At 47.5% G+C, this 20,554-nt stretch overlaps 1 protein-coding gene across 1 annotated transcript in view; it reads left to right on the top strand.

Moving 5' to 3' along the window:
* Window positions 1-2,132: 2,132 nt before the first annotated feature.
* Window positions 2,133-20,554, top strand: part of myo1ha (myosin IHa) — a 71,942-nt gene continuing 53,520 nt past the window's right edge. Inside the window, exons 1-5 of the mRNA XM_085961308.1 lie at window positions 2,133-2,331; window positions 6,782-6,862; window positions 11,255-11,434; window positions 16,089-16,187; window positions 17,493-17,606. Coding sequence (XP_085817434.1) covers window positions 2,164-2,331; window positions 6,782-6,862; window positions 11,255-11,434; window positions 16,089-16,187; window positions 17,493-17,606 — 642 coding nt within the window. The 5' untranslated portion in view covers window positions 2,133-2,163. The remainder of the gene's footprint in view (window positions 2,332-6,781; window positions 6,863-11,254; window positions 11,435-16,088; window positions 16,188-17,492; window positions 17,607-20,554) is intronic.

Raw genomic sequence — 20,554 nt, 5'->3', positions numbered from 1 at the left:
ACAGCACAGAAAGAGGCCCTTCAGCCCATCGTGTCTGTGTTGGCCATCAAGCCCTAACTATCCTAATCCCATTTTCCAGCACTTGGTCCGTAGCCTAGTATCACAGGCAGAAGATGAGGGAGCCCATGTGTGAGTCTAGACAGTGACCATTGGCAGGCTTTGGACCACTAAGACATCAAACATTACAGCTGGGCCTACTCCTGTCTTTACCTGAGATTCACATACGGTCCTTTCCAGCAGGGGTCATTGGGTGGGGATCAAAAGCAGGAACCCTAGGTGATTTTTCCCTTCTCTGGGGCACTAAGGCAATTGTAGCACTCCAGCCCTGCCCCAAGCTGAGATTGACACAGACTGGGGAGCCTGTTATTCCTGCTACTCTGTCGCACAGCACATCAGAGCACCACTGTGTCCGATCACTGTTCTACTCTGCGCTTAGTAACAGGAGTAGGCCATTTGGCCCCTCAAGCCTATTCTGCCAGTCAATGCGATCATAGTTGATCTGTGGCCTAACTCCATTTAAAAAAAAAATTTGTTCATGGGATATGGGTGCTGCTGGCAAGGCCAGCATTTATTGCCCATCCCTAGTTGCCCTTGAGAAGGTGGTGGTGAGCCGCCTTCTTGAACCGCTGCAGTCCGTGTGGTGAAGGTGCTCCCACAGTGCTGTTAGGGAGGGAGTTCCAGGATTTTGACCCAGTGACTATGAAGGATTGGCCGATATATTTCCAAGTCAGGAGGGGAACTTGGAGGTGGTGGTGTTCCCATGCGCCTGCTGCCCTTGTCCTTCTAGGTGGTAGAGGTCGCGGGTTTGGGAGGTGCTGCCGAAGAAGCCTTGGCGAGTTGCTGCAGTGCATCTTGTAGATGGTACACACTGCAGCCACGGTATGCCAGTGGTGGAGGGAGTGAATGTTTAAGGTGGTGGATGGGGTGTCAATCAAGCGGGCTGCTGTGTCCTGGATGGTGTCAAGCTTCTGGTACCTGCCTTTGCCCCATATCCCTTGATACCTTTGCTTAACAGAAATAGGACCCAAACCATCAGTGTGACTGGAGCCTAAATCCAGCACCTTAGATCAAGCGACTGCGCCACTTGCTCGTTTAGAGAAGCTTCATCGGAAATTCCTCCTCTCCCCACAGAAAAATAAGGGCTGCTCGCTTACAGTAAACTGGCGCGGTACTGAGCCCAACAGAGCTTGTGGGGGTGGGGGGGGGGGGGAAGATTTATTCTGCTTACTAAGTGTCAACAACATCGCAAACGTAGTGGGAAGATTTCCCATGTTCGCTGTTTCTATTGCGATTGTAAAGGGGTTGTAGAAGAATACGTCTGTGGTTGCGCTAGAAGTAGCACTCAGAGATAACCTTTGCGCAGTTTACGATATCGCTGAGATGGACCTTGCCCCACAGAAGGCCCCAACCGGATTTGCTTCCAAATCTGCGCTGAGTGAGCTGACCTCAGTCACGGAGGCAGTGGAGGTCCCTTCAACTGGCTTCACTGTTCCCTTGACATTCGGGAAAGGGAAAAATCAGCTGGGGTTCCTGATCGCAATCCAGTAATCTGTGCTGGAAACTGCGCGGGGACTTTAGGTGAGGCCACGATCGGATTCAATTGTGATTCCCTCTCCCCCATGGTTGATTGGCCTGCTGATGGTTACTACTTAGGGTCCCATATGGGGAATGTTACAAGTTACGAGAGGGCTTGCAGTGCCCATGGAATGGTACCCCAGCATGGATCTGTTCCTTCAGGGGAGAGCAAGGGCGAGAAGTTTTTTTTTAAAACTCATTCTCGGGATGTGGGCGTCGCTGCCAAGGCCGACACTTACTGCCCATCTCTAGTTGAGAAGTGGTGGTGGGCCCTCTTCTTGAACCGCTGCAGTGCGTGTAGTGAAGGTGCTCCCACAGTGTCGTTAGGTCTGGTGTTCCAGTAATTAGACCCAGCGACGATGAAGGAATGGGTGTTATATTTCCAGGTCAGGATGGTGTGTGCGTTTGGGGGGGGGGAACTTGGTGGTGATGGTGTTTCCCATCCACCTGCAGCCCTTCTCCCCCTAGGTGGTGGTGGTCACGGGGTTGAGAGGTGGGAGGAATGAAAAGAGCGATTCGCTGTGAAAGAGACCCAACTGCTTCCTTCCCCCTTTCAGCTACGCCATTGCCGACAACGCGTACCGGGTGATGTGCACCGAGTACAACAACCATTTCATCCTGATCTCTGGAGAGAGCGGAGCAGGGAAGACAGAAGCCTCCAAGAAAATCCTCGAGTTCTATGCCAAGACCTGCCAGACCACAGAGCAGCTGCAGGTGGTGCGAGACCGCCTCCTGCTGTCCAACCCCGTACTAGAGGTGAGCACCCAGAATGGAGAGTATGGCATGATGCTTGGTGCTTCTGTCCACAGTGTTAGTCTCGGTAAGAGGATCACCGTTTGTACACGTGAAGGGCACTAAGTAGAGAACAATGTTGGAAAGGAGTGACCTTTAGGATGAGACGTTAAACTGAGACTCCATCTGCTCTCTCAGGTGGATGTAAAAGATCCCATGGCACTATATTGAAGAAGAGCAGGGGAGTTATCCCCGGTGTCCTGGGGCCAATATTTATCCCTCAATCAGCATCACTAAAACAGATGATCTGGTCATTATCACGTTGCTGTTTGTGGGAGCTTGCTGTGCGCAAATTGGCTGTCGCATTTCCCACATTACAACAGTGACTACACTTCAAAAAAAGTACTTCATTGGCTGTAAAGTGCTTTGGGACGCCCTGAGGTCATGAAATGAAAGGTGCTATATAAATACAAGTCTTTCTTTCTAATGGAACATAGTGACAGAGTACGCACACAGAACCTACAGTGCAGATAGAGGCCATTTCGGCCCATCGAGCCTGCACCGACACATATCCCACCCTATCCCTGTAACCCCATGCATTTAATCCCCTAACACTAAGGGTCAATTTATCATAGCCAAATCAACCTAACCTGCACATCTTTGGACTGTGGGAGTAAACCAGAGCACCCGGAGGAAATCCACGCAGACACAGGGAGAATGTGCAAACTCCACACAGACAGTCGCCCAAGGCCAGATTTGAACCCGGGTCCCTAGCGCTGTGAGGCAACAGTGCTAACCACTATGCCACCGTGCCTTGCACTTTCCTTGCACTTTTTTTTTGTACACAGGAAACTCCTGGGCTGAACATTGCTTGGCAAAGCCAGTCATGTTGGTCTTTAAATCCAGCTGGACATATATCAGGACTTTCACTCTTTAGATACAGAGGGAGTTTCAGAACGTTTCCACCAACCACTGGCAGATTGAAGAGCAATTTTCAAATTACCAGGAAATGCTGTTATACCACAGGCTGCATTGTATCTGTTTCAGACAGCACCCAAACAACTAGTGTTGTCCTTTATATGACCATTTCAGAGCATGTTACACGTTTATTCTCAGTCAGCCGCAAAATCACGTTATGACTACTTCGGATTGCTCAGGGTATTTCTAAAACCAGTCAGAATTATGCTTCCTCACTAGGTGATGTCCTTCCTTGGTGGCTTTGGCCTTGTCTGTGGCCATTTCTGCTAAGTTTTCAACATGGAATGAACCATCTTTTTACTACGCAGCATGCAGACCTCACGAGTCCCAAGATCCTAGGATCTGGCCAGCTCCATTTTACAGTTCTTCAGTCCAGGTGTTTCTTGTCTCACTGTACAGCAAAGGCTTGCTCCTACATCACAAACATTTTATAGCATGAAGGATGTTATTTTAAAAAGGGTACTTAAGAACAGTCTTGCCTTTTTGTGGGCTTTTACGTTCACGAAGGTGAAGAATATCCTAGGGAATGGAACGTTTCCATTTTTGACCCCCAGCACTAAGCTCTCTCAGGTCAAGTATAGAGTAGATGAGATCCAGAGTAAAGCTCTCTCTATTGTGCTCCACCGATATACCTTGAGATTCAACCTCGAAACAGCACCTCTAACTGCCCTCTTGAGCATCCCTGATTATAATCGCTCAACCTTTGGCGGCCGTGCCTTCTGTTGCCTAGGCCCTAAACTCTGGAATTTCCTGCCTAACCCTGTCCGCCTCACTACCTCTCTTTCCTCCTTTAAGACGCTCCTTAAAACCTACCTCTTTAAACAAGCTTTTGGTCACCGGTCCGAATTTATCCTTATGTGGATCGGCGTCAAATTTTTTGTCTTAAAAGACTTCTCTGCAGCGCCTTGGGACGTTTTACTACGTTAAAGGCGCTATATAAATACAAGTTGTTGTTGTTGTTGTCAGTGTAGCGCATTCCCACACAAGCTATCCTTATAACTCTCTGAGTGAGAATGCCAGTGTAGTGCCATGTGTTTTAGAGTGACAGCCCAAATACTTACTTCATCTAAACTGTTGCAGTCTGTTAAGAGAGGATACTTTCCGTCACAGCTCATTCTGAGTTTCTACAGCGAACATCAGCAACATCTGTCAATCTGCAGTTCACTAATGAATCACTTCAGAGACATGGACCATGTACAGCAGGCACCTCAAAGCACTGGAGAGGTACCACCAACGCTGCCTCCGCAAGATCCTGCAAATCCATTGGCAGGATAGGCGCACCAAAGTCAGTGTTCTCGCTCAGGCCAACATCCCCAGCATCGAAGCTTTGACCACGCTCAATCAGCTCCGATGGACGTGCCACATCGTCCGCATGCCCGATACGAGACTCCCCAAACAAGCGCTCTACTCGGAGCTCCGACATAGCAAGAGAGCCCCAGGTGGGCAGAGGAAACGCTTCAAGGACACCCTCAAAGCCTCCGTGAAAAAGTGTAACATCCCCATCGACACCTGGGAATCCCTGGCCCAAGACCGCACAAAGTGGAGGAGAAGCATCCGGGAAGGCGCCGAACCCCTCGAGTCTCTTTGCCGGGAGCAACGGAAGCCAAGCACAGGCAGCGCAAGGAGCGCACGTCAACCCAAGCACCCCACCCACTCGCCTCTTCAACCACCGTCTACCCCACCTGTGACAGAGACTGTAGGTCCCGCATCGGACTCATCAGTCACCTGCGAACTCATTTTTAGTGTGGAAGCAAGTCATTCTCGGTTCCGAGGGACTGCCTAAGAGAAGAGAATGAATCAAGCAGGTAACTGATGTTTTTGTACATTGCAGAAAAAGAATGTCACTTTCCTCGTGGGCAACAGGCTGCAGATTGAGCGGGCACTTTTTCCCAGTTGGTAAGAGTCCCCCGAAATCAAGGGCATCATTGTCAGCACCCTTGCGGCTCTGTGCTAAAGAGGGCAACTCCCCTTTGCTGCACTTCCTGCAACAGCACCTGCAAAGAAGCATCAGACGTCGGAGCAGACCTGCTCCTTGCTGCAGCCATGTTTTCTGTTGTGCACAGCAACAATTCCCGTGAATCCCTTTAAATAGCAGCGGCCATCTTTAAGAGCTGCACTTTGCACTATTTCTTGCCTCCTGCGCCAACAAACTCCCGGCACCAGGCCTAACTTAGTTGTGGAGCTCTCTCTACACAATTAATGTGCCCCATCTTCCACCCTCCGTAAACTTGAGCTCATCCAAAACTCTGCTGTCCATATCCTAACTCGCACCAAGTCCCGTTCACCCATCACCCCCTGTGCTCGCTGTCCTACACTGGCTCCCGGTCCGGCAACGCCTCGATTTTAAAATTCTCATCCTGGTTTTCAAATCCCTCCATGGCCCTCGCCCCTCCCTATCTCTGTAACCTCCTCCAGCCCTACAATCCTCCAAGATCTCTGCGCTTCTCCAATTCTGACCTCTTGCGCATCCCCGATTTTAATCGCTCCACCATTGGCGGCCGTGCCTTCAGCTGCCGGGGCCCTAAGCGCTGGAATTCCCTCACTAAGCCTCTCCGCCTCTCTTTCCTCTTTTAAGATGCTCCTTAAAACCTACCTCTTTGACCAAGCTTTTGGTCATCTGCCCCAGTAAGAACATAAGAATTGGAGCAGGAGTAGGCCATTCAGCCCCTCGAGCCTGCTCCGCCATTTAATAAGATCATGGCTGATCTTCTACCTCATCTCCACCTTAACTCCAATAACTCCTTGTGTGGCTCGGTGTCAAATTTTGTTTGCTAACGCTCCTGTGGGGTGCCTTGGGGCGTTTTACCATTCTAAAGGCGCTATATAAATGCAAGTTGATGTAAGAAAACTACTAGGCACTTGGTCTAAGTGTTAAACAAGGCTTTAATCAACTGTTTTTCAACATGGAGATCTAGTTGTGTCCTTCACTAGTTCCTGTTAAAGAATGTCCTGAGCAAGCTGGGCCCAAGCCCGAGTATTTATACTCTTCCTGGACAGCGCCACCAGCAGGCCGCCCAGTATTACTTCATAAGTCATTTCCACATGAATGACAAGATTCATGTCACAAGTTTTTGCTGTTGCTGTTGATCTGAAATACCCCATGAGTGATGAAAGAGTATATATAAATTATATGAAAGTATATTTATACACTCAGGGATATATCTGTTTATACACTGTATGGATAGAGCTGTGTTTTTGTGTACAAACATGAATGTTTTTCGATGCTTTGGCAACATAAGATGTAACTTGTCATGCCAATAAAGCGATTTGAATTGAATTGAATTGAATTGATAACCGCGCTGCTCTGAGGTCCCCTGTTGAAATGCTGGGACTGTAAAGTTGCCTCTGCTGGTACAGGCCAATGAAGACAATCTGTGGAGGAACATGGTCTTAGAAAAGAGGAACAGGCACATCCCCCCAACCCTGCCCCCTGCAAATGTGTTTTCTAAATAACAGTTTCCAATGGGTTGTATTGATTCTTCATGTTTTATTTCAGGCGTTTGGCAATGCCAAGACTCTAAGGAATGATAATTCCAGCCGGTTTGGGAAATACATGGACATCCAGTTCAGCTATACGGTATGAGCCTCTATATTGTTTTTAATTTATAAGCCAAGTTGAATGATCAAGGCCCTCAGTGCATACACCACCAAGGGTGATGAGAATAAAAGAGAAGACGAGGCGGGGGTGGGGGGGTGGTGGGGGCAAATCAGGAAACAGCGATCAGTTAATGTCAACTTTGGGTTGACCAGTCTCCCATGCGGGACTTTGTCAAAAGCCTTACTGAAGTCCATGTAGACTACATCAACTGCACTACCCTCATCCACACACCTAGTCACCCCCTCTCAAAATTCAATCAAATTGGTTAGACATGATCTCCCCGTGACAAAGCCATGCTGACTATCCCTGATTAATCCTTGCCTCTCCGAGTGGAGACTAATTCTGTCCCTCAGAAATTTTTCCAATAATTTCCCTACCACTGGTGTTAGGCTCACTGGCCTGTAAATCCCTGGTTTATCCCTACTACCCTTCTTGAATAATGGTACTACGTTAGCTGTTCTCCAGTCCTCTGGCACCTCCGCTGTGGCCAGAGAGGTTCTGAAAATTTGTGTCAGAGCCCCTGCAATCTCCTCCTTTGCCTCACACAGCAGCCTGGGATACATCTCATCTGGGCCTGGGGATTTATCCACTTTTAAGCCCACTAAAACCGCTAGTACCTCCTCCCTCTCAATACTAATTTGCTCAAGTATATCACAATCCCCCTGCCTGATTTCTATGCCTACATCTTCCTTCTCTATAGTGAACATAGATGCAAAATATTCATTTAAAACCTCACCCACATCTTCCGGCTCTACGCACAGATTGCCACTTTGGTCCCTAATGGGCCCTCCTCTTTCCCTGGTTATCCTCTTGCCCTTAATATACTTATAAATCACCTTGGGATTTTCCTTTATTTTGCCCGCGTGTTTTTTCATGCCCCCTCTTCGCTCTCCAATTTCTTTTTTAAGTACCCTCTGCACTTTCTATACTCCTCTAGGGCTTCCACTGTTTTCAGTCCTTTGTATCTGCCAAAAGCCTCCCTTTTTTTCCTAATCCATTCTTCTATATCCCTTGACATCCAGGGTTCCCTGGGCTTGTTGGTCCCACCCTTGACCTTTACGGGAACATGTTGGCGTTGTACTCTCTTTATTTCCTTTCTGAAAGACTCCCACTGCTCTGATGTGGATTTTCCTACAAGTAGCTTATCCCAATCCACTTTGGCCAGATCCTGCCTTATCATATTAAAATCGGCCTTCCCCCAATTTAGAACCTTTATTTCCGGTCTATCTTTGTCCTTTTCCATGACTACCTTAAATCTCACCGAATTATGGTCACTGTCACCAATATGCTCTCCTACTGACACTTCTGCCACTTGCCCGGCTACATTCCCTAGAATTAAGCTGAGATGTGATTTAGCCAAAGTGGACTGGAGACAGAAACTTGAAGGTCAATTGGTGGCAGAGCAGTGGGAGGCATTCAAGGAGGAGATAGTGAGGTTACAGAGCAAGTATGTTCCCTTAAAGAAAAAGGGTGGGACTAACAAATCTAGAGCTCCCTGGATGTCAAGGGGCATACAGGGAAGGATAAAGATAAAAAGGGAAGCTTATGACAGATACCGAGGGCTCAATACTGAAGAAACCCTAGAGGAGTTTAGAAAGTGCAGGGATGAAATTAAAAAGGAAATTAGGAAAGCAAAGAGAGGGCATGAAAACATATTGGCAAGTAAAATCAAGGAGAACCCAAAGCTGTTTTATAAATACATTAAGAGCAAGAGGATAACTAAAGTAAGAGTAAGGCCTATTAGGGACCATAAAGGTAACCTGTGTGTGGAGGCGGAAGACATGGGTACGGTTCTTAATGAATACTTTGCGTCTGTGTTCACAAAAGAGAGGGACGATGCAGACATTGCTATCAGGGAGGAGGAGTGTGAAATATTAGCTGAAATAAACATGGTGAAAGAGGAAGTATTAAGCGGTTTAGCATCTTTGAAAGTGGATAAATACCCAGGCCCGCATGAAATGTATCCCAGACTCTTAAGAGAAGTAAGAGAGGAAATAGCAGAGACTCTGACCATCATTTTCCAATCCTCTCTGGCTACAGGTGTGGTGCCGGAGGACTGGAGGGCTGCTAATGTGGTACCCTTGTTTAAAAAGGGAGAGAGGGATAGACCGAGTAATTACAGTCCAGTCAGCCTAAACTCGGTGGTGGGAAAATTATTGGAAAAAATTCTAAGGGACAGGATAAACCTTCATTTAGAAAGACACAGATTAATCAGGGACAGTCAGCACGAATTTGTTAAGGGACGGTTGTGTTTGACTAACCTGATTACATTTCTGAGGAGGTAACAAGGAGGGTCGATGAGGGTAGTGCCTTTGATGTAGTCTATATGGATTTTAGCAAGGCTTTTGATAAGGTCCCGCATGCCAGATTGGTCACGAAAGTAAAAGCCCATGGGATCCAAGGCAAAGTGGCAAGTTGGATCCAAAATTGGCTCAGAGGCAGGAAACAAAGGGTAATGGTCGAAGGGTGTTTTTGTGACCGGAAGGCTGTTTCCAGTGGGGTTCCGCAGGGCTCACAGAATCACAGAAACCCCACAGTGCAGATAGAGGCCATTTCGGCCCATCGAGCCTGCACCGACTCAGTACTGGGTCCTTTGCTTTTTCTGGTATATATCAATGATTTGGATTTGAATGTAGGAAGTATGATTAAGAAGTTTGCAGATGATACAAAAATTGGCCGTGTGGTTAATAATGAAACAGAATGCTGTAGACTGCAGGAAGATATCAATGGACGGGTCTGGTGGGCAGAACAGTGGCAAATGGAATTCAATTCGGAGAAGTGTGAGGTAATGCATTTGGGGAGGGCTAACAAGGAAAGGGAATACACTATAAATGGTAGGACACTGAGAAATGCAGAGGATCAGAGGGACCTTGGAGTGCATGTCCACAGATCCCTGAAGGTAGCAGGACAGGTAGATAAGGTGGTTAAGAAGGCATACGGGATACTTGCCTTTATTAGCCGAGGCGTAGAAAATAAGAGCAGGGAGGTTATGCTTCAACTGTATAAAACACTAGTTAGGCCGCAGCTAGAATACTGCATGCAGTTCTGGTCACCACATTACAGGAAGGATGTGATTGCACTAGTGAGGGTGCAGAGGAGATTTACGAGGATGTTGCCTGGGCTGGGGAATTTTAGCTATGAGGAAAGATTGGATAGGCTGGGGTTGTTTTCTTTGGAACAGAGGAGGCTGAGGGGAGACCTAATTGAGGTGTATAAAATTATGAGGGGCCTAGATAGAGTGGATAGGAAAGATCTATTTCCCTTAGCAGAGGGGTCGATAACCAGGGGGCATAGCTTTAAAGTAATTGGTAGGAGGTTTAGAGGGGATTTGAGGAGAAATTTCTTCATTCAGAGGGTGGTTGGGTCTGGAACTCACTGCCTGAAAGGGTGGTAGAGGCAGAAACCCTCACTACATTTAAAAGTGCTTGGATATGCACTTGAAGCAACCTACAGGGCTACGGACCAAGAGCTGGAAAGTGGGATTAGGCTGGATAGCTGTTTGTCGGCCGGCACGGACAAGATGGGCCGAGTGGCCTCCTTCTGTGCTGTAAATTTCTATGATTCTATGAGTTACCACGCTTCTATCGCTGAAATCCGCAACATCTAACGCATGTTGTTGATGCTGTGGGGAAGCCAGCCAATTCTAGGCCTGTGCACAAGGTCCAAGCCTATCGGTCTATGATATTAAAGGAGGCTAATTGCAGAATGCACCAAGTTAACCCATTCTGTTTTGGGAGACTGAAATACCACACATTGACGTTCATGTGCTCTTCAGTTGTCAAGCTTAACCATCCCCTCAAGACACGTTGCCCAAGCAAAGGAAAGGACTGACGGGACGGAGAGAAAAATTAGCACAGATTCCACCAAGCTGCATTAAAGGCGTTATATAAATGCAAGTTGTTGTTGTTCTAAAATTCACATCCTTGTTTTCAAATCCCTCTGTGGCCTCGCCCCTCCCTATCTCTGTAACCTCCTCCAGCCCTACAACCCTCCGAGATATCTGCGCTCCTCCAATTCTGGCCTCTTGCGCATCCCCCGATTTTAATCGCTCCACCATTGGTGGCCGTGCCTTCACCTGCTGAGGACCTAAGCTCTGGAAGCCCTAATATCTCCTTATGTGGCTCGGTGTCAAATTTTGTTTGAGAACACTCCTGTGAAGCGCCCAGGACGTCTTACTGCATTAAAGGCGCTATATAAATGCAAATTGTTGCTGTTGTTTGTTGTTGAGAACCTTCTGATTCCGTTATTCTGTGATACTTCCTAATGAACTCTGACGTTGATGTAGATGTTATAATGCTTTGAGGACCCCCTCCCCTCTCTATCTATGTATTCACTGTCGATACAAACCCCATCCCACTGCTCATTTTCCAGGGAGCTCCGGTCGGTGGCCATATCCTGAGCTACCTCCTGGAGAAGTCAAGGGTGGCCCACCAGAATCACGGAGAGCGGAACTTTCATATCTTCTACCAGCTGCTGGAGGGAGCAGAGGACAAGCTGCTCTGCTGGCTGGGCCTAGAGCGCAACCCGCTGCAGTACCACTATCTTATCCAGGTAAGAACCAGGGGGGGGGGAGGCGGCATCATTGGGTGTGGCACCATCTCAACTAGACCTGTCACAGACTTCCTGCTGTCATGTCCGGCCAAAACAGAAGGCCTGTTTGCGCACCCCCCGAGCCAGGAGTGGGTGTCCCTGTCGGCTGCTCTAAGAGAACACTCTGTGCTCTGTCTATATTCATAGGAGCATACAGCCCTGAAGGAGGCCATTCCGCCCATCGTGCCTGTGCCGGCTCTTTGAAAGAGCTATCCAATTAGTCCCACTCCCCTGCTCTTTCCTCACAGCCCTGCAAATTTTTCCACTTCAAGTATTTATCCAATTCCCTTTTGAAAGTTACTGTCGAATCTGCTTCCACCGCCCTTTCAGGCAGCGCATTCCAGATCATAATAACTCGCTCAGTAAAAATGGTTCTTCTCATCGCCCCTCTGGCTCTTTTTCCAATTGCCTTAAATCTGTTTAAATCTCTATCCTCTGATTATCAACCCTTCTGCCAGTGGAAACAGTTTCTCCCTAGTTACTCTATCAAACCCCCTTATAATTTTGAACACCTCTATTAAATCTCCCCTTAACATAAGAACATAAGAAATAGGAGCAGGAGTCGGCCATTCGGCCCTTCGAGCCTGCTCCGCAATTCAATGAGATCATGGCTGATCTTCTACCTCAACTCCACCTTCCCACACTATCCCCATATCCCTTGATTCCCTTAGTATCCAAAGTTTTATCAAACTCTGTCTTGAATATACTCAACGACTGAGTAGCCACAGCTCTCTGGGGTAGAGAATTAACCTTCGCTGCTCTAAGGAGAACAATCCCAGCTTCTCCAGTCTCTCCGCATAACTAAAGCCCCTCATCCCTGGTACCATTCTAGTAAATCTCCTCCGCACCCTCTCCAAGGCATATTCTCGGACTCCTGTTCTCGATCCACTTAGTTTCAGAGTAAAACCTGGAGGTAAGCACGGTGCTGCCCCGAGTAGATGCTTATACAACTTGTTAGATTAAAATTAAACCCCTGCTATTGGGCGAAACCATCTGATGCACATTCTACGAGGTGGGCAGGGAACTGGCATTGCCAATTTCCACCCTTACGTCCGGCACCCAGTCATGACCCTAGGCCGCTGCTTCTGAAGCTAAGTTGTGGAAAATCATGTTTCCTCATGTCACCTATGGTCCTTTTGCCAATTACCTTAAGTCTGTGTCCTCTGGTTACTGAGCCTCCTTATTTACTCTATCAAAACCATTCATGATTTTGAACAACTCTATCTAATCTCCTCTTAACCTTCTCTGCTCTAATGAGAACAATCCCAGCTCCTCCAGCCTCTCCACATAACTGAAGTCCCTCATCCCTGGTACCATTCCCGTAAATCTCTTCTGCACCTTGACCTCCTTCCTAAAGTGTGGGGCCTGATGTTTATTAATCCCCGGTGATTTTTGGTTCACTTCACGTCACACCTAGCTGTGATTCGTGCTCTGGTTTTGTTCTATGCAAGTGTGAAAATCTCTCTCGAACCTCCAAGCCAAAGTATACAACCTGACCACGTCCCTTCCATAACCCGGGCGCCAGCAGCCCTGGATCCATCCTGATGAGGCCAAGAAGTGGGAGCCGTACGCCACATCACGGTGTGTGGGGTCCCACCACAGGTTGGGCTGCCAGGAGAGTGATGGGCCAGCCCAGACACAGAGTCGACGGAGGCCCGGAGAGGAGACAGAGGCCTGGGCTGTGAGATTAGAGGGAGGGCTGCCAATGGAACAGGAGCTGGCTTTGCCAATATAATTACTGGCTTCCTCTCCTCCCCTCCGTTTATCGGTTTTCCTCTTGCTCTTTTCTTTGACCTTGCATTCTTCTTATACTGAAGGATCGCTACTGACAAGAAATTAAATGTGTTGCGCATGGCCTGAAGGGCCGGTTGCTGTGGTAACAAGCTGGCTTGGGTTAATCAGGTACAGCGTGTGCCTCACCTGTCGAAAAGGTCACCAGCCGCCACTGGTAAGAATTGCCTCACCTGGGTTAACCACAACCTGAAGCACAACGAGGTGTCATTCTGAGTTTAAACTCAATTCTTAAAGCCTCTGTGTAGTTAGTAGTTTAGCAAGTATTTTATTATTGCATTTTCTAGTAGTAACTAATTTGGGAGTCTAGTATCGGGCATGTGGACGATGTGGCCCGTCCACTGACTTTGGTGCACCTATCCTGCCAATGGATTTGCAGGATCTTGCGGATCTAATGTACCTCACATAAAATGGCAACATTGGTCAACTCGTCTGAGGACAGATGTTGGTGTTGTGACTTAGAACAGGGTACCCTTCTTCACACGTTGTGGCACCTTACTCAAATCTCACCCTTTTGGGGCTGTGGCGAGTGCCATAACCAAGGAGGGCACATGGCCATTGATAATAATCCTAAAATGTGTTTATTGACACTGCTGTCGGAGGTGAAAGCTTCACACTGTTCATACTGGATAAGTTGATAGGGATGGCTGATGGTGAAAAGGCTCATTGTCTTGGCATGGTGATCAAGGGAGTCACTGGGTGAATACAGTCCCCAAGGATCTGAATCTAGAGACACTGGCATTTTAGAATACAGGGAAGGTATAAGTGTATCACCACAGTTGGAAAGGGACAAGTACTTTCCCATGTTTGACACCCTGGGCTGGATGTCCGCTTAGGTTCATTTTGAATGTTCCTTATTGTAGTTTGTGGTTTATTTTTAAATAAATGAAATGTATTCATCAGTCGCTGGAGGTAATGATGAATGTAACTGCACTAATACTCAAAAGGCCTGGAATGGGGATGAACGTAGGTTTGATCCTTGCTCCAATCCCTGTTCTGCTCACATTCTCACCTGAGAAGCATTGATATTTGTGGAGCAGGCGGTGGAGAGGAAATCAGGCGGACAGGTTAGGCCGGGGTCTCTGGTGCCTCCTGGTGTCCGGCTGCAGGGGAAATTGTCCATCTGTGAACAGGCCAATGATGGGAGAAGAGTAGAAAAATAAATCTAAAACCTAGGTTGGAGTGTGAGAAATACATTTTAAATGGGCCTGATTTGCATAAACCACCATTTATTTTTGATAACGTTACTTATTTCTCACAAACGCTTTCCCTTCCTCTTCTCGGAAACACTGACTCTTTGCTGAGGTGCCAATGTACCTTGCCCACATGGCCATTCCTATGTTCCTCATGTCTGAGCTTAGACAATGAGAGTTGGCAGGTTAGTCGACTGTGGGCCACATCACAGCCAAATCCGACCCTGCCCTCACTTGCCATCCAAGCACGTGAACTTTCAGCAGGGGGGCGTCACTGAATGGCCATCAGGGGTGGGGATGGCGGGGGTTGGGGGGGGGGTGAGGGGAGAAACCTGGCTGATTTTCCTCCCACCCTAATCCAAGGGGGCACAGAAGCCAATGATAACACTTCTAACTGCCCCCATGGCTGATGCTGGCGAGATCGGCACAGATTGAAGAATGAATGTGGAACCTTCCTGCTCTGAATGACTCAGTTTCTCACTGAGTAAACTCGCTGAGCCTTTGAGAGAGCCTAAGGACCAAATTTTAAAATCAAGAGCTCTGAATCAGAGAAAGGTGTTTAAATATTAGGGCCACGATTTTGTAAATGGATGCGGCTTGGGAGCGGGTCAGCTGGTTTCCAGGTTCCAGTCCCGCCCCCAACTGCATCCGGCCCACGGACATGATTTTCCCTTGATTGACCTTGTTAAGCCCACCCTGCGGGCTTGCCGGCCAATTAAGAGGAAGCTGGTCAGATGACATCATTTGATGACGCGCCATCTGCCGGTTTTCTTAAAGGGACCACGCACAATTTTTTTTGACAGCTTATTTCTCAGTGTTTGACAGCATTGAGGTGCTGCAAACACTGACAATCACTGTACAAAGGTGAGCTCTTGCACCCAGGCTCTCCAGTGACTCCCTCCATAGGATAGAACAGATGGCAGCTGCAGGTGAGGTTACAGAAGCGATCTGTCACTGGTGAGAGAGGTTCTCCCAATGAGGTGGGGCTAGACAGTCAATTCAAAACTTGTTACCTACAGAAAAGTGCAAATGCATTAAAAATGATTTTCCCAGCATTTTCTTACCTCTGAAACTCACCAGTGTACCATTGGATCCTTCACACCACTTCTGCAGCTGGTATCAATGCAGAAACATTACAGCAGACTCACAACACGCCACACTTACCTGGCGTGGTGTCCGGACGTCAGGAAGCCCGAGGCAGAAGCGGCAAAATTGAAAAAGAGCCTGTTAACAAGTATCAAGTACATTTTAACAGGCAGCTAAGTGGCTATAATCCTCTTCCCGCCGCTAGGTGTCGGGTCCATGCACAAATCGGGGACCTGACACTTGGGAAGATTTATTGGAGGCAGTTGACAGCGGGTTTCCTACCCGTTGTCAATCTTTGCGATTTTGACAGCGGTCCCGCCTCCAATTCCGCACTCTGAGCAAAATTCCGGCCTGGGAGTCCTTAGAGAGTCAGAATGTTCATATTGCAAAGTATTTACAGCACAGAAACAGGCCATTCAGCCCAAGAGGTCCATGCCTGCTGCTTCAAATTGATCTGCGGTTTCCAATATTTACTGTCCTGATTTCGTTCCATTTTCTGTCCTGTTACTTGGTCACAAAGGTTTGTTTTTGCTGTCTCTCAATAGGGTGAGTGTGCCAAAGTGAGTTCCATCAATGACAAAAGTGGCTGGAAGACTGTTCGAAAAGCATTGTCTGTGATTGACTTCACTGACAGCAACATTGACGTGAGTTTTAAAAAAAATTCATTCTGGGGACATGGGCATCGCTAGCAAGGCCGGCATTTATTGGCCATCCCTAATTGTCCTTGAGAAGATGGTGGTGAGCCGCCGCCTTAAATCACTGCAGTCCGTGTGGTGAAGGTGCTCCCATAGTGCTGTTAGGGAGGGAGTTCCAGGATTTTGACCCAGCGACGATGAAGGAACGACGGTGGTGATATATGTCCAAGTCGGGATGGTGTGTGACTTGGACATGGGAACTTGGAGGTGGTGATGTTCCCATGCGCCTGCTGCCAATGTGTTACGACAGAAAGGCTCCAATGTGTGACTGCTTGGCTCGCTTACTAGGATCCTGTTGCTGAGCAAAAAGTTTGTGGGTTTCAAATCCCACTCCAGGACTTGCCGCTAGGCTACCCCTCCAGCACGGAACGGTTTGAGTCTAGGTTAACGCAGTTTAGTGCTGCTGGAACAACAACTCTGCTTCCATTCGTAGAGCCCTCAGCTGTCCATCGACCAGCACCGTTCTGACTCTGCTCCGTACTTTGTAGTTTAAGTTTCAGCGCTTTAAGATGTTGTGGTCTTCTGCATTTTGAACTCAGCATCACAGAGCTGCAGATTAAATTTTATTTTAAAAAATGAATGTCATCCAATATTCCCCTAATTTTTTTTTTACTGGGTCCCATTCACAGTTTCGCGCATGTGTGAAAGTTCACATTGGCAAAGCCGGTCCTGGGCTGCGCGGGACCGACAGACAGCTGTGCCCCCGCATGTCCGCACAGCTTAGAGGGAACGTTAATGCCATCAGTGCTGCCCTTTGGATGAGGTATTAAGCTGAGGCTCCCTCTGCCAGCTCCTGTCATTCAAATGGATCCTAAAAAATTCCATGACGCTGGTCAAGGAGTAGGGAGTTCTCCCAGATTTCTACCCCTCAACCCGTACCATCGAAAACAAAATGAACTATTCATTCGGCTCGCTGCTGTTTGTGGGACCCTGCTGTATGCAAAATGGCTGCTGCATTCGCTAACAGGAGGGCGGTGACTGCACTTCAAAGTAATTCATTGCATGTGGTGCCTTGGAACATCCTGGGAGACGCACTGGGCTTCAGTACACAAATAAAACCAGTAAATCCTAATGACTAATATTTGTCAGAGGTACCTGATGACTCGTGGAGCGATCAGGTTCCATATCTTGATGATGTCAAGTGAATGCAAGCGGCCATCTTTTTGTTGGCCATTTTTTTTTTGATGACTAAATTCCCTAGCTCAGGCCCCTGACTTATCTTCAAATATTGATAACATTGCCTTTGTGTGCCAGGACCTGTTGGGGATCATAGCCAGCGTTCTGCATCTGGGAAACATCCAGTTCAGTGTGGATGGCCAAGGACATGCCGACATCACCGTCGACAAGCAAATCAGGTGGATCGCCAAGGTAAAGTTGATTGGTTAGATAGAGAGAAACTATTTTCTCTGGTGGGGATGAAGTCCAGGAACAATTGGGCGCAACCTTAAAATTAGAGCCAGGCCGTTCAGGGGTGATGTCAGGAGGCACTTCACACGAACGGTAGTGGAAATCTAAAACTCTCTCCCCCAACAAAACTATTGAGGCTGAGGGTCAATTGAAAATTTCAAAACTGAAAGTTTGAGATTTTTGTTAGGCAAGGGTATTAAGGGTTATGGAACCAAGGCGGGTAGATGGAGTTAAGATACAGATCAGCCATGATCTAATTGAATGGTGGAATAGGCTCGATGGCTGAATTCCTCTTCCTGTGGTCCTTCCTATTTTCCTTCCTATGTAAAGGAGCTACATGGTGTTTCTGTTCTGTGGGGATTAATAGAGCCAAATCACTGCCATAATTACAGATCAGACGGCTTAACAGCAGCATAGAAAGCAGTGGAAAATTGTCTAGAAAAACGCTGTTAGAATCAGTCCCGCAAAAGGAACTTTGACATACTTGCCCAATGGCTCATATGGTCTGTGCAGTTCCCTTTCTGAAATTGAGTCTGGCAGAGCCAGATGGACCTGTGCTGAAATGGCCGATCTCAGTTGGGGTGCTACGATAGGCCTCAGCACCCTGGCGCTAGGGAAGGCAAAAAAAAAAATCAGCCAGGCTTCCTGCTCTGACCCAGTGACACCGGCTGGAACAGGCATGTGTATGGATGTCATGTGAGGCCGGGATGGGGGGGGCAGCTGTGATGCCCTCTGGTGTCGAATAGCCTACTCGAGGGTGAACGTTTCACTTGAGACTCCACACCTGGCAATGAGCCTCAATCACTCCAAACGCCTAGGAGGGTTTGAGTAGAATGGGCCTCTACTCTCTGGAATTTAGAAGAATGAGAGGTGAAATGTATAAGATTCTGAGGGAGATTGACAGGCTAGATGCTGAGAGGCTGTTTCACCTTGCTGGAGAGTCTAGAACTAGGGGGCATAGTCTCAGGATAAGGGGGCGGCCATTTAGGACTGAGATGAGGAGAAATTTCTTCATTCAGAGGGTTGTGAACTTCAGGAATTCTCTACCCCAGTGGCTGTGGATGCTCAGTCGTTGAGTATGTTCAAGACTGAGATCGATGGTGTAAGGTATTATCACATGGTTTGTCACATGATTTAGTACGAGCATGCTCAGTTCGCTCTGGCCTAGTAAACAAGCTCATTGGCGAGCAACTCTTCCTGTCTCTGTCCTTCATTTGTTCTACCCACATATATTACCTTTTTGGCGCCGAGAATGAAATCCCAAAGCCATTTTTAGGGATCATGGAAGGACACAGTGTTCAACCTTCGAGTGGAAAGGTTTAAGATGAATTTGTGAAACCTAAACTGAATCTTTGCGACGTTTTACCGTTAATGCTGATGCAGAATTGTCTGTGCTTCGCCTTCGCGTGTATGTATACACAGCAACAGCGGCACTGATTCTCACAGGTACACAGGTAGCGTGCTGAGTCACTGTTCAATGGGATCAGGACAATCATGGCCGCGCCTACGGGATTCATCGGAAGCCTTGGCCTATGTGACCGAGCTCGCAAACTATTCAGTTCTTACATTGAGCAGATGGAGATGTTTTTAAGGCCAATAACATTACTGAGACCGAAGGTGCAGATGAGAATGTTCAAGCTCAAATAAAGTAATTCGAGAACGGAAAAAAGCAATTTTTCTAACGGAGATTGGGCCAGATGTCTACGGAATGTTGACAAACCTACTCGCACCAGGGAAAGCGAAGGATGTGTCATTTGAAGACATTGTCAAGAAACTCGAGGACCATTTCGACCCAAAACCATTAGAAATAGCAGAGAGCTATAAGTTTGGTACCAGAAACCAAAAACAAAGTGAAACCATCAGTGAGTACATTGTAGCTCTTAAAAATCTGTCTTTGCATTGTAACATCAGTACATTTTGGATCGTGCGTTGAGAGATAAGTTTGTGTGTGGACTGGTGGATGAGCGCACACAGTCCAAGACTCGGTCTCACAGCTTTAGGTTCGGCAGTGGCTTTTTGACTGTAGACCTCAGCTGCACTAGTAACTTGAGTTGGACAGAGCTCCCTAATATTCTTAGACGCCATCTCCATAGTTAGGGCAATTTTGCATGCTGTGTCAAACATTAGGTTTGGAGTGTTTAGTAACTTGGACTGTGTGCGCTCATCCACCAGTCCACACACAAACTTATCTCGCAACGCACGATCCAAAAATGTTACAATGGAAAGACAGGTTTTTAAGAGCTACAATGTACTCGCTGATGATTTCACTTCACATCACAAAAAGATTCAGTTTAGGTGTCACAAATTCACCTTAAGCTTTTCCACTCGAAGGTTGAACACCGTCCTTCCATGATCCCTAAAAATGGCTTTGGGATTCCATTCTCGTCGCCTAAAATGTAATATATGTGGGTAGAACAAATGAAGGACAGAGACTCGGTGAGTTGCGAGTCCATGAGCTCGCTTTACTAGGCCAGAGCGGACTGAGCATGCTCATACCAAACCATGTGATAATACATCACACTTATGAAGAATGGTCACTTGGGCGAGTTACTGCAGGACATCTGCTGCCTTTAGGACCAGAACAGAGCCTGGAAGGGAGAACTTGGGGGAAAAAGTTTCAGTCGTCTTATCACGGGGTCTATGGCAGTATTACGTCTGATAGTCAGAGAAAGAAAATCGCTGTCAATAGTTTTTATTATAGTGTGAAGAGCACCGTAAGAACTGGATAAGTGTCGGCAAATTTTTCCACACAAAACTCCAAATGCAGTTACAGAGTTGGGTAAATCTTTTCCTTCACCAGATGGGCCATGATCACATGGAGTGGATCGCCCACCTCTTATAGAACCCGGCCAGTTTTCATTCCATTGATTGCAGATTCTCACAAAATGTGGTGAAGACAGAGATTGACC

This window comes from Somniosus microcephalus, chromosome 19 (assembly GCF_052327205.1).
Source record: "Somniosus microcephalus isolate GS21.2 chromosome 19, FLI_Smic_1.0, whole genome shotgun sequence".
Taxonomy (NCBI): Eukaryota; Metazoa; Chordata; class Chondrichthyes; order Squaliformes; family Somniosidae; genus Somniosus; species Somniosus microcephalus.
Note: the sequence above shows the minus strand (reverse complement) of the source record. Positions and strands in the feature narration are given on the sequence as shown.